The 13,388-nt window shown below is 49.6% G+C and overlaps 1 protein-coding gene and 2 long non-coding RNA genes across 3 annotated transcripts; all 3 read left to right on the top strand.

Annotated features, from left to right (window-relative positions):
- LOC104746671 lies at positions 232 to 915 on the top strand. Its single transcript, XR_002035503.1, has 3 exons — positions 232 to 360; positions 505 to 652; positions 766 to 915. It is a non-coding gene; the product is annotated as a cysteine-rich and transmembrane domain-containing protein PCC1 (long non-coding RNA).
- LOC109129094 lies at positions 845 to 3,744 on the top strand. The gene is made up of 3 exons (XM_019236717.1): positions 845 to 895; positions 973 to 1,530; positions 1,666 to 3,744. The coding sequence occupies exons 1-3, from the start codon at positions 845 to 847 to the stop codon at positions 3,742 to 3,744; spliced, it is 2,688 nt and encodes an 895-aa protein (XP_019092262.1).
- Positions 12,155 to 12,999, top strand: LOC109124393. Its single transcript, XR_760939.1, has 3 exons — positions 12,155 to 12,283; positions 12,428 to 12,575; positions 12,689 to 12,999. It is a non-coding gene; the product is annotated as an uncharacterized LOC109124393 (long non-coding RNA).

Here is a 13,388-nt window from a genome sequence, read left to right as displayed (position 1 = left end):
ATAAATACCTGACATCATGGTCAGGAAAGGAGATCCGAAAATTCTGGGCAATTAGAGAGAGAAAAGCAATTATTTACAGATTAACTGCATTTTACTCTGTAATCGCCATTTTCCTGTAAACCCTTCTTCAAATTCCACGTTAAATAAAAGGACCAGATCCGATTCATCCCACTTTACTCTTATTATTTATATTGTCGATTTCATACATCAACAATTATTATTAAAAATCTTGATATTCAACTTCCTTAAATTTGGAACCACAACACTCTCTTCTCTTCATAATTCTCACTTCATCAGTCATCACTCCTCAACTAGCTCCTCGAATCAGAATGAATCAATCCGAGCAGAATTCCTTTTCCGGTAAGGCGGTAACTGTTCTTTTATTTTCTAAAGTCATGATCATGTCCGACGACGTATAATCTTTTTTGGCCACATATAAATATAACCACGAACAAATTATTCTATACACACCAATTAGATAACTAATTAACTTTTTGGGCACAGTGGAAAAACCTTCACAGGCTTCATCAGATCCCTACACACCGCCGCCGCCGATTGGTTATCCTACTAGAGATGCGATGGTGGGTGATCCTCCGGCAGCAGCAGTGGAGACTAAGTCCAAGGACGTCGAGGAAAAAATCAAAATATTAGAGTACGAAACTTTATTTCTTTTCTAATTATCCGTTAATCATTTTCAAGATATTCACCCTGCGTTCAACTTATTATTTTTTTTTTTTTAATGATATGTCTGTATACTACTGGCAGTGGGGTTAGGAAATGTCTCGGTGATTGTTTTCACATCTTTCCGAAAATAGTTTCAGCACTTTCATCATGCACATGTTAAATGAGACTTCTGATGAGACTGAAGTCGTTTACCACACCAGAACAACATCACGTAATGAAAGATCCATCAAATATGCTTTATATATATTTTATCCGTTTGTAAGGACTCCTACGTTGCATTTTTTAAAGTTGATTTGCTTCTTTGTTNACACCGACCGTGAAGCCGTAGGCGTTACGCGTGTCGCTCCGACAAATGGCGGAACCAATGGAGCAATCCTTCCTGATCGAGTAGCTGTTGAAGACGCTCCAAATGGAATCTATACGCTGCGCGGAGACCCTCTGATGGCACGAACCTGTTTTATCATTGAGAAAAAGATGCGCAACGCAAGGGCTTTCGTAATCGCCCAATCAGCACCACCACGAGATCCACGTACACCACCTCCGAAGGAGTCTGTGATTCAAGTTAACATCGACTTGTCTGATCCTAAGCGTTGCGTCAGAATAGGAGCCGAGCTGCCAGTCGCATTAAGAGACGAGCTCATCGATTTTTTACGTAAGAATGCAACCACATTCGCATGGACTATAGATCACATGACCGGAATCGATCCAAGTACTACTAGCCATGAGCTCAACGTTGACCCGACCTATAAGCCCGTCAAACATAAGCGACAAAAGCTCGGAGCGGAGCGCACTGCCGCGGTCAATGAAGAGGAAAAGAAACTACTTGATGCTGGATCAATCACTGAGGTTCGCTACCCAGATTGGCTGAGTAATCCCGTGGTCGTCAAGAAGAAGAATGGTTAGTGGAGAGTCTGCGTCGACTTCACAGATCTCAACAAGGCTTGTCCGAAAGACAGTTTTCCACTTCCGTGCATTGATCAGCTCGTCGAAGCCATAGCAGGAAACGAATTATTATCTTTTATGGATGCGTTCTCGGGTTACAATCAGATAATGATGCACAAAAACGACCGTGAGAAGACTGCTTTTATCACCGAGCAAGGCACTTTCTGTTACAGAGTCATGCCGTTTGGATTGAAGAATGCAGGAGCCACATATCAGCGACTGGTGAACCGCATGTTTGCAAGTCAACTCGGAAGAACAATGGAAGTCTATATTGACGACATGCTCGTCAAATCAGCTCAAGCCGCAGATCACGTCGCACACCTGAAGCAATGTTTCGAGATACTCAACAAGTATAGCAGGAAGCTGAATCCAGCGAAATGCACATTTGGGGTCACTTCCGGGGAATTCTTGGGATACCTCGTCACGAAACATGGCATAGAAGCTAATCCGAAACAGATTTCGGCTATCATCAATCTCCCGTCACCACGGAATACACATGAAGTACAGAGGCTTACTGGGCGAATTGCCGTACTGAATCGTTTCATCTCTCGTTCAACAGACAAGTGTTTGCCGTTTTATCAGCTCCTCCGCGGGAATAAACGCTTCGAGTGGGATGAGAAATGCGAGCTAGCATTCACACAGTTGAAGGAGTACCTATCGTCTCCACCAGTCCTGGCCAAACCCGAGCAAGGAGAAACGTTGTATCTCTACATCGCCATCTCCTGTTCAGCTGTAAGTGGTGTGCTCGTCAGAGAGGATCGTGGAGAGCAACATCCGATCTTCTATGTGAGCAAAACTCTCGATGGCGCGGAACTTCGGTACCCAACTCTTGAGAAGCTCGCATACGCAGTCGTCATTTCAGCTCGCAAGCTCCGCCCGTACTTCCAATCACACACTGTTGAAGTCCTAACTAATCAGCCGCTGCGCACGATCCTTCACAGCCCGAGTCAATCAGGACGTCTGGCAAAGTGGGCAGTTGAATTGAGTGAGTACGACATTGAGTACAAGAATCGCACATGCGCTAAGTCACAGGTTCTCGCGGATTTTCTCGTAGAGCTCTCTCCTGAACTCGAAGCTGACAACCCCCCACCCGAGATATGGTCTCTCCACGTTGACGGCGCTTCATCGAAAATGGGCTCGGGAGCAGGCGTACGCCTAACCTCGCCAACAGGGGAAATCTTGGAGCAGTCATTCCGCCTTGCTTTCACTGCCACAAACAACGATGCTGAGTATGAAGCGCTAATCGCCGGGTTACGTCTCGCACACGGAATCGGAGTCAAAAAGATACAAGCTTACTGCGATTCACAGCTGGTCACGCACCAATTCAGTGGAGACTATGCAACGAGACACGCACGCATGGATGCTTATCTGAAAGTCGTCCGCGACCTCTCACAACAGTTCGAGTTCTTTGAGCTCGTCAAGATTCCACGCAGCGACAATGCTCCCGCAGACGCACTTGCAACACTAGCCTCAACATCGGACCCAGACCTCCGCCGAGTAATACCGGTAGAAAGCATTGATCAACCAAGTATTGACATCGAACTCATCGAAGCCGCACTCTCAACAGAAGCATCAGCAAACCCGAGCGCTAGCTCGGCAATCGTCTTGGCAGTCATGAGATCAGCCTCAGCGGCCACAAACGCAACCACTAACGCCACGCCCATTCCAACCCCAGCACCTCCAGTTACCACCATACCTGCACCACCCGCCTCCAAAAGACAAGAAGATTGGCAAACCGAGATTATAGCATTCATTGCGGATGGGATCATGCCAAAGGACAAGTGGGAAGCACGACGTCTTCGCGTCAAGAGCGCACATTACACGCTGTTGGATGGTAGCTTGTTCCGTTGGGAGGCCAATGGCGCACTTCTCATCTGTGTTAATACAAAGGACGTCAATGACATCATGCGAGAGGTCCACGAAGGCGCTGGAGGTAACCACTCGGGGGGGCGAGCATTGGCACTTCGAATTCGCCGCAACGGCCATTTCTGGCCGACTATGGTTGCCGATTGTACTGCATTCGCAAACATGTGTGAAAAGTGTCAGCGACATTTACCATTCATCCATTCTCCGACAGAACTTCTGAGGACCACATCACCACCTNTTAGAAAGCATTGATCAACCAAGTATTGACATCGAACTCATCGAAGCCGCACCCTCAACAGAAGCATCAGCAAACCCGAGCGCTAGCTCGGCAATCGTCTTGGCAGTCACGAGATCAGCCTCAGCGGTCACAAACGCAAACACTAACGCCACGCCCATTCCAACCCCGGCGCCTCCAGTTACCACCATACCTGCACCACCTGCCTCCAAAAGACAAGAAGATTGGCAAACTGAGATTATAGCATTCATTGCGGATGGGATCATGCCAAAAGACAAGTGGGAAGCACGACGTCTTCGCGTCAAGAGCGCACATTACACGCTGTTGGATGGTAGCTTGTTCCGTTGGGAGGTCAATGGCGCACTTCTCATCTGTGTTAATACAAAGGACGTCAATGACATCATGCGAGAGGTCCACGAAGGCGCTGGAGGTAACCACTCGGGGGGGCGAGCATTGGCACTTCGAATTCGTCGCAACGGCCATTTCTGGCCGACTATGGTTGCCGATTGTACTGCATTCGCAAACAAGTGTGAAAAATGTCAGCGACATGCACCATTCATCCATTCTCCGACAGAACTTCTGAGGACCACATCACCACCTTACCCCTTCATGCGATGGGCGATGGACATCGTCGGTCCTTTAACTCCGTCAAATCAAAAAAAATATCTCCTCATTATGACGGACTACTTTACAAAGTGGGTTGAAGCAGAATCGTACGCCTCACTCGAAGCTAATGAAGTCCAGAACTTTGTGTGGAAGAATATCATATGAAGGCATGGACTTCCATACGAAATTGTATGCGACAACGGCCCTCAATTCATTTCTCTCCAATTCGAAGGGTTCTGCGCTGGGTGGCGGATACGTCTTAGCAAGTCTACTCCATGATACCCGCAGGGAAACGGACAAGCAGAAGCAACAAACAAGACAATTCTCGCTGGAATTAAGAAACGTCTCGACTCAAAGAAAGGACTCTAGGCAGACGAACTCGACGGCGTTCTTTGGTCTCACCGAACTTCCCCGCGCACTTCTACCGGACGAACCCCGTTTTCACTCGCATACGGTATGGAGGCACTCACACCAGCCGAAGTGGGAATCCCGACACTCCGACGATCTATGCTTGTACACAATTCGGAGCTGAATGATAAAATGCTATGTGACAGACTCCTTTTCATCGAAGAAAAGCGCGATCAGGCTCTGCTGCGCATCCAGGACTACCAGCAAGCTGCCGCAAAGTTTTACAACAAAAAAGTCAAGTCTCGTTACTTTGACGAGGGAGATCTCGTCCTCCGCAAAGTCTTCGAAAACACCGCGNTTGATCCCTGCAGCACCCACAGGGTATGCCGGTCACGACTGAACGCACCTAACTAGAACGACAAGTCCGTCTTGTCTACTCTCGCCGTTACGGGGAATAACATATCCAGGATAAGCCAGGAGACGTCCTGCACCGCAAAATATGCCCCGCAACGATAAAGGAAGAAACGAAAGCAACTTCATCATTACGAAGAGAACGAAAATTCGGCAATAATCAACACTTATGCAAGAAAGCGAACAACCAAGTTTCTTGGGGCTGTTTCTTGCGTGTAAATGGGGCTGTTTCTTACGTGTAAATGGGGCTGTTTCTTGCGTGTTGCGATCACGTGCTCCCTAAAACGATCGATACGCTCTCCATGTGACTTGATCACGATAGCAGCCTTGGCGCGCTCCTCCTCTCCGCGCTCATCCCTTGCTTTCCTGAGTCGCTCCGTCTCGGAGGTGAACTGGCGCTCAGATTGCTTGAGTGAAGCCGTGAGTTCCTTGACCATCGCTGCGTTTTCTTTGCTTGACCGCTAAGCCTGAACACACGCGTCCTGAGCAAGCGAGGCCTCCTTCCTAGCGGCGCGCACCTTTTCATCACAGTCGCCAGCGAGATGGTTGATCCAGCTCATCGCCTAAAGCACCAAGCAAAATAATTCGATTATGACTAAGTAAAATCCGTATCGGGGCGAACTGAGAAGTAAAATACAAACCTGAAATTGTCGACGAACGGCTTGCTCGTACGAGTCTTGACAAGCCAACTCGCGAGAGGTAAGAAGCGGAACAGAGTCACCGTCAATCCTGCTGGCGAGGTCTGCACAAGCTCGCGAGTTCCCAACGAACGCTTGGTCCTTCACGTCGTAGCGAAATGAGAAGGAGCGATCATCTTCACGACCGCCTTCCGTCTGCGGGACGAATTCCCCGCGCCCATCTTCCGCATGGTGAGGACGCCTAGAATTACCTCCAGCACCACTCCGAGGACTCGAACATAATGATCTCTTCCGGGAGCGATCGCCACCAGCTGCTGAAACACTCTTACGAGACCCCGAGGAAGGCTTCTGCGCGGCACGAGCAGCAGCAACTTCGGCAGAACGGGATCTGCGGTCAGTCTCACCTGCGGGAGCAAGTACTTCGCCATCCTCGAGCTCCACAGCAACGACCTCCAAGCCGGTCTCGGCATCTGGCGCAACAACCTCGGTTGCAACAGCTGGCACCTCCTCGGCATCGAACAGATCAGCGTAACATGGCATCGGACAGTCCCCCATTTGCAATCCAGTCCGCGAACCTACAGCATAAATAGACACCTTAGTCACGAGAGTACATAAATCCCAAAAATACAAAAACTAGCAAAACTCACAAGTCTTGAGATGAGAAAGAACTCTCGGCCACCTCAAAGCCTTACACCAAAGAAAAGGAACACCTTTGTCGACAATGCTCAAATCGCGCGCAGCTGAAGATGGCAGTTTTCCTGCAAAAATAAAACGGTCAGAAAACAGAGTTAGGAGCACCAAAACGATAGGAACCCAACCCAGCAACGGCTACCGGGGGTGAAGTTCCAAGAAGCAGGACAGGTCATGCCGGGATCTTCGACCGATGCGCCGTTTATCTCCACAAAGAAAAACCGCCTCCGCCAATCGTGGATATGACTCTTCTGCCCATTCATGATCGTGAGTCCGGCTGCACAACAGGCAACGCATAGCCCCGATTTGTCACGTTGAAATCGAGTGAGCAACTCGAAGAGATCCGTGCTCATCTTGACTTTCATATGGCTACCAATTATCGCAAGCCTCAATGCATTACGGACGCTGGAAATCGACAACTGCGAAAGCGGAATCTCTCGACGCGCACAAAAGCTCGTCAGAAATTCCGGGATAGGAAACCACAGGCCGCCATCGGTAAAATAATCTTCATAAACTCAGAGGTGACCTTCAGGGCAGTCCCACGGGCGCTCGTCCTCACTCGGCAGCACGAACTTCAGACCGTTTGGCGTTTGGAAGAAATCAAGGACGCGGGCTATGGAATCCTCATCGCATAATGTACTCCCCGCGTCACGGGTAGTGCACTCCTTATTTCCCGTACGGTCTCTACGGCGCCTCGGAACTCCATCACCAACGGCTAGACCAGCGACTAACGACCTAGGAGAATGTTCTGCAACAATTCTTTCTTCGTACGGAAGAACCTTCCCGCGACGCTGACCTGGAGGAAGAGGAATCAGACTGAGCGCTTCGGTACCCATCGGAAACATTACTTCGAGCTCCCGGACCTCATCTACCGAAAGATCCGCCAAATCCGTCACAACACCGTTTCCATCTGATGGCTCCCACCAAGGAAATTCCCTTCCCGTCTCGTCAAGGTCCCCTTCCAACGCGCCATACTGGTCATCCTCGAGCTCTTCCAGAATATCACCGAAGAAGTCATCTCCCGAGACCATGGTGTGGTACCTGGCAAAGCCAACCAAGCAACCGGTCAGTATCGAAACCACATCGAGAACGCCATGGTATGCAACACGAAACGGCCACACCCGAGTTACAACGTCCAGCAATGTGCATAATACGCACCATCTTGTGCACTCTCCAGCCTATATCACCCTCGTCTCCGTACCAAGATACCGCGCGACACGCCCCCGATAATCCGAGCTCGTCACACGACCTCGAAGGCGCACGCGAAACAGCCGTACGAAACCCAATGAGCTCACCCTCGAGCTCGCCCGTGAGCTCCCCCATCACGCCACCTGGCCTCGCCAATCATGCGCAGCATCCCGCAAGCTCCACCATAGCGCTAAACACGAGCTCATCCATCTCCATCGGACTAAATCGAGCTTGCCAATGTCGTACGAAAACCTCTTGAGCATGCAATCTCGCCGAATCATCCCCACCACACCGTCATGCCATCTCGCACACAATCGCATTCCCCAAGCTCCAGCTCGTCGGTTTCGAAATCTCACCTCGCCAACATAACATTGAGCTCGCCACTTCGTCACAAAAAGCACCTAGCTCAGCACATCATCTCGCGAACACATCCGAGCTCGCCCAAAGCAATCCTCACCACGCCATCACCTCACATTACCCAGCTCGCCGATCTCAGATCCACCTCAATTTCATTAACTCGCGAACCTTCAAGCTCGCCACCACAAGCTCGTCAAGGTCTGCGAGCTCACCACCAAAGTCTCAATCTCGCCGTCTCCTCACCGAAATCTCGTCAACCTCGCCGATGGTACAAGTTTCGAACTCTGAGCATCATCTCGCAAACATCTTTGAGCTCGCCAAGCCAAAGCTCGTGACCTCGTCAAAGAACGTTCCCGATAACATGATCTCGCCAAGCTGTTCGAAAGAAAAAGCCTCGACCTCCATCTCGTCAAGTTGAGCTCGCCCGCCTCTTGATCTCGCCAAAGTTGAGCTCACCATGATCTCGCCTCTTGATCTCGCCAAAGTTGAGCTCGCCAAAGTTGATCTCGCCAAAGTTGAGCTCGCCGTGATCTCGCCTCTTGATCTCGCCAAAGTTGAGCTCGCCCGCCTCTTGATCTCGCCAAAGTTGAGCTCNATCAAGGACGTGGGCTATGGAATCCTCATCGCATAATGTACTCCCTGCGTCACGGGAAGTGCGTTCCTTATTTCCCGTACGGTCTCTACGGTGCCTCGGAACTCCATCACCAACGGCTAGACCAGCGACCAGAGATCTAGGAGAATCCTCCACAACAGTTCGTTCTTCGTACGGAAGAACCTTCCCGCGAAGCAGACCCGGAGGAAGAGGAATCAGACTGAGCGCTTGGTTACCCGTCGGGAACATCACTTCGAGCTCCCGGACCTCATCTACCGAAAGATCCGCCAAATCCGTCATAACACCGTTTCCTTCAGATGGTTCCCACCAAAGAAATTCCCTTCCCGTCTCGTCGAGGTCCCCATCTGACGCGCCATACTGGTCATCTTTGAGCTCTTCCGGAATATCACCAAAGAAGTCATCTCCCGAGACCATGGTGTGATACCTGGCAAAGCCAACCAAGCAACCGGTCAGTATCGAAGCCACATCGAAAACGCCATAGTATGCAACACGAAACGGCCACACCCGAGTTACAACGTCCAGCAATGTGCATAATACGCACCATCTTGTGCACTCTCCAGCCTATATCACCCTCGTCTCCGTACCAAGATACCGCGCGACACGCCCCCGATAATCCGAGCTCGTCACACGACCTCGAAGGCGCACGCGAAACAGCCGTACGAAACCCAATGAGCTCACCCTCGAGCTCGCCCGTGAGCTCCCCCATCACGCCACCTGGCCTCGCCAATCATGCGCAGCATCCCGCAAGCTCCACCATAGCGCTAAACACGAGCTCATCCATCTCCATCGGACTAAATCGAGCTTGCCAATGTCGTACGAAAACCTCTTGAGCATGCAATCTCGCCGAATCATCCCCACCACACCGTCATGCCATCTCGCACACAATCGCATTCCCCAAGCTCCAGCTCGTCGGTTTCGAAATCTCACCTCGCCAACATAACATTGAGCTCGCCACTTCGTCACAAAAAGCACCTAGCTCAGCACATCATCTCGCGAACACATCCGAGCTCGCCCAAAGCAATCCTCACCACGCCATCACCTCACATTACCCAGCTCGCCGATCTCAGATCCACCTCAATTTCATTAACTCGCGAACCTTCAAGCTCGCCACCACAAGCTCGTCAAGGTCTGCGAGCTCACCACCAAAGTCTCAATCTCGCCGTCTCCTCACCGAAATCTCGTCAACCTCGCCGATGGTACAAGTTTCGAACTCTGAGCATCATCTCGCAAACATCTTTGAGCTCGCCAAGCCAAAGCTCGTGACCTCGTCAAAGAACGTTCCCGATAACATGATCTCGCCAAGCTGTTCGAAAGAAAAAGCCTCGACCTCCATCTCGTCAAGTTGAGCTCGCCCGCCTCTTGATCTCGCCAAAGTTGAGCTCACCATGATCTCGCCTCTTGATCTCGCCAAAGTTGAGCTCGCCAAAGTTGATCTCGCCAAAGTTGAGCTCGCCGTGATCTCGCCTCTTGATCTCGCCAAAGTTGAGCTCGCCCGCCTCTTGATCTCGCCAAAGTTGAGCTCGCCCGCCTCTTGATCTCGCCAAAGTTGAGCTCGCCCGCCTCTTGATCTCGCCAAAGTTGAGCTCACCATGATCTCGCCTCTTGATCTCGCCAAAGTTGAGCTCGCCAAAGTTGATCTCGCCAAAGTTGAGCTCGCCGTGATCTCGCCTCTTGATCTCGCCAAAGTTGAGCTCGCCCGCCTCTTGATCTCGCCAAAGTTGAGCTCGCCCGCCTCTTGATCTCGCCAAAGTTGAGCTCGCCGTGGTCCACCTCGCCAACGCGCCACACGATCTCCGTGAAAACTCCACCTCGCCAACAATCTCATCTCGCCATCTCGCTGACTACAGTCTCGCAAAATCGAGCTCGCCAGCCCCGGATGGAACCCATCTCGCAGTTGACTTCACCGCTAAAGGAGCAACTCGCCACCGAGACAGCCATCTTGCCCCTATATGAAGTCCATTGCGCTGATACGTTATTCTCGCTATCAACCCCACGGAAAAATCGAGTCGACTACGTCAACCTCGCCGTCTTCAATGGGACCTCGCAAACACACATGTCGAGCTCGCCGTCTTCTTCGTCGCTTGTCCGCTGCACGCTGTCATCGCGTCTCGTGTGGAGGTCAGATCAGGAAGCCTCACGGTCCTAATCCGGATAACGGGGCACGGCGGCAACGCAGGCGAGTCCAGGACGACGGTGATCACGGCGGTCGAGTCCGGCAAGACCAGGACGCCTAACGGTCCTGGTCCGGATGACGAGCACGGTGGCGCAGCAGGAGAGAGGCGGACTCGGCCAGAACTGGCTGGTCAGGAAGCGGTTGGCGATGAAACTGGGCCTCTCCGGCGAAGGGCTTACGGCGACAGAGCAACTCGCGGGTTTGGCCGGCTCCTTGGCGGCAGAAGAGCTGAACGTGCGCGGGTCGGATCCAACCGCAAGGAGGCAACACTGGCGGATTTAACCGGCCTCATCAACGGAAGAGACGGCGGCGAAGAGTTCGGGAGGACCGCCAGCAAGAACAAACAGCAGCCGGGAACTTAATCCCTCACGGCGGCGGCACACGGCAACGGACGATCCGGCGGCGAGAAGCTTATGGAGTCGCGACCTCTGCCTAACGGTCTTGGTCGGCTCGGTGGTGGCGGTAAGCAAACAGGCCAGCGACAGAAACGGCAAGCTCGCAAGCAGGCAAGGACGGCGGCTTAACCATCCCACAGCGGCTCAGGTAGGAACCACGACCAGCGAAGCAGCTCCGGCCGGTGAAGATCTGGTCCCAGCGAGACCATGACCGCGCAAATACAAAGAAAAAAAAAAAGAGAAAAAAGGGGGAAGGAGAAGATAAGGAAGAGAGGGAAGGAGATTTACCTTTTAGGAAGGAAGAAGAAAGTTAGAAGAAAATTTTTTAGGTCAAGGGACATATTTATATGGGAGACCAGCACGTTGACCGAGAAAACCCTAATCTCTAAGCTGTCTCTACTTCCCGCGCCTCGGGAAACGTGCAGAGTACACAAAACTCCCGTAAAAAGCCCGACGGACCTCGAAAAATGTGCCCGATGCACTGTTCATCTCGGAACCTTCCGGAAGGCGACAAAATTCTCGAAATCTTCTATCCTTCCCGCAAGACGAACCTGAAGACACATAGTCGGATCCGACGGGCTCAAGCAAGCCATCGCACATCGGACTAGGGGGGGGGCCATTATTGGATATGGGCTTTGCCCCCAACATTCCTAAAGCCCAAACAGAAGATTCTAAAGAGATTTTGGGCCAAAAGTCTTGGATCAGGCCCAACAGGCCGCAGGGGCAAAATCGTCATTTTGCCAGGGGACAGAAGAAACCCTAGGTTAAGGTCCCACTATAAATACCTGACATCATTGTCAGGAAAGGAGATCCGAAAATTCTGGGCAATTAGAGAGAGAAAAGTAATTATTTACATATTAACTGCATTTTACTCTGTAATCGCCATTTTCCTGTAAACCCTTCTTCAAATTCCACGTTAAATCAAAGGACCAGATCCGATTCATCCCACTTTACTTTTATTATTTATATTGTCGATTTCATACATCAACAATTATTATTAAAAATCTTGATATTCAACTTCCTTAAATTTGGAACCACAACACTCTCTTCTCTTCATAATTCTCACTTCATCAGTCATCACTCCTCAACTAGCTCCTCGAATCAGAATGAATCAATCCGAGCAGAATTCCTTTTCCGGTAAGGCGGTAACTGTTCTTTTATTTTCTAAAGTCATGATCATGTCCGACGACGTATAATCTTTTTTGGCCACATATAAATATAACCACGAACAAATTATTCTATACACACCAATTAGATAACTAATTAACTTTTTGGGCACAGTGGAAAAACCTTCACAGGCTTCATCAGATCCCTACACACCGCCGCCGCCGATTGGTTATCCTACTAGAGATGCGATGGTGGGTGATCCTCCGGCAGCAGCAGTGGAGACTAAGTCCAAGGACGTCGAGGAAAAAATCAAAATATTAGAGTACGAAACTTTATTTCTTTTCTAATTATCCGTTAATCATTTTCAAGATATTCACCCTGCGTTCAACTTATTATTTTTTTTTTTTTAATGATATGTCTGTATACTACTGGCAGTGGGGTTAGGAAATGTCTCGGTGATTGTTTTCACATCTTTCCGAAAATAGTTTCAGCACTTTCATCATGCACATGTTAAATGAGACTTCTGATGAGACTGAAGTCGTTTACCACACCAGAACAACATCACGTAATGAAAGATCCATCAAATATGCTTTATATATATTTTATCCGTTTGTAAGGACTCCTACGTTGCATTTTTTAAAGTTGATTTGCTTCTTTGTTTGAAAGGGATCATGGATCCCCATTTGCTTCGTGTATTTTGTTTCTATATAAATCAAAGAAAAAGAATAAAAAAAGATCACTCGTAACTACCAAAGAATACCGTGTTATAGTGTTCTTACGGTCTTGCTTCCGATCAACAAAATAATTTAGATCATTCAGATCAGCAATACAAAAACATCAATTTTTGCAATAAATTTGATCATTCCGGTAAAAATATTTCAATTGTACCTCGTTATAATTTTTTTTTTTTTTGGTAAGAAAGAGGGAACCTAGGCTCCCTTAATTTATTAAAAGAAAATTACAAATCACAGACGAACACGTCAAGGGCATACAAACCCGTTTGCATCCTCTGTAAGAACCGAAAGTAAATTACTCGGACAAACATCTAGCAGCTGTAGACCAAATGGTAAAGAAAATGCATAGCTAGCCAATGCGTCTGCAAGACGATTCGCCTCTCTATACACATGGGTGATAC

Source organism: Camelina sativa, chromosome 15, assembly GCF_000633955.1.
Source record: "Camelina sativa cultivar DH55 chromosome 15, Cs, whole genome shotgun sequence".
Classification (NCBI taxonomy): domain Eukaryota; kingdom Viridiplantae; phylum Streptophyta; class Magnoliopsida; order Brassicales; family Brassicaceae; genus Camelina; species Camelina sativa.
The sequence above is the reverse complement of the archived record's forward strand: the minus strand, read 5'-3'. Positions and strand labels throughout refer to the sequence as shown.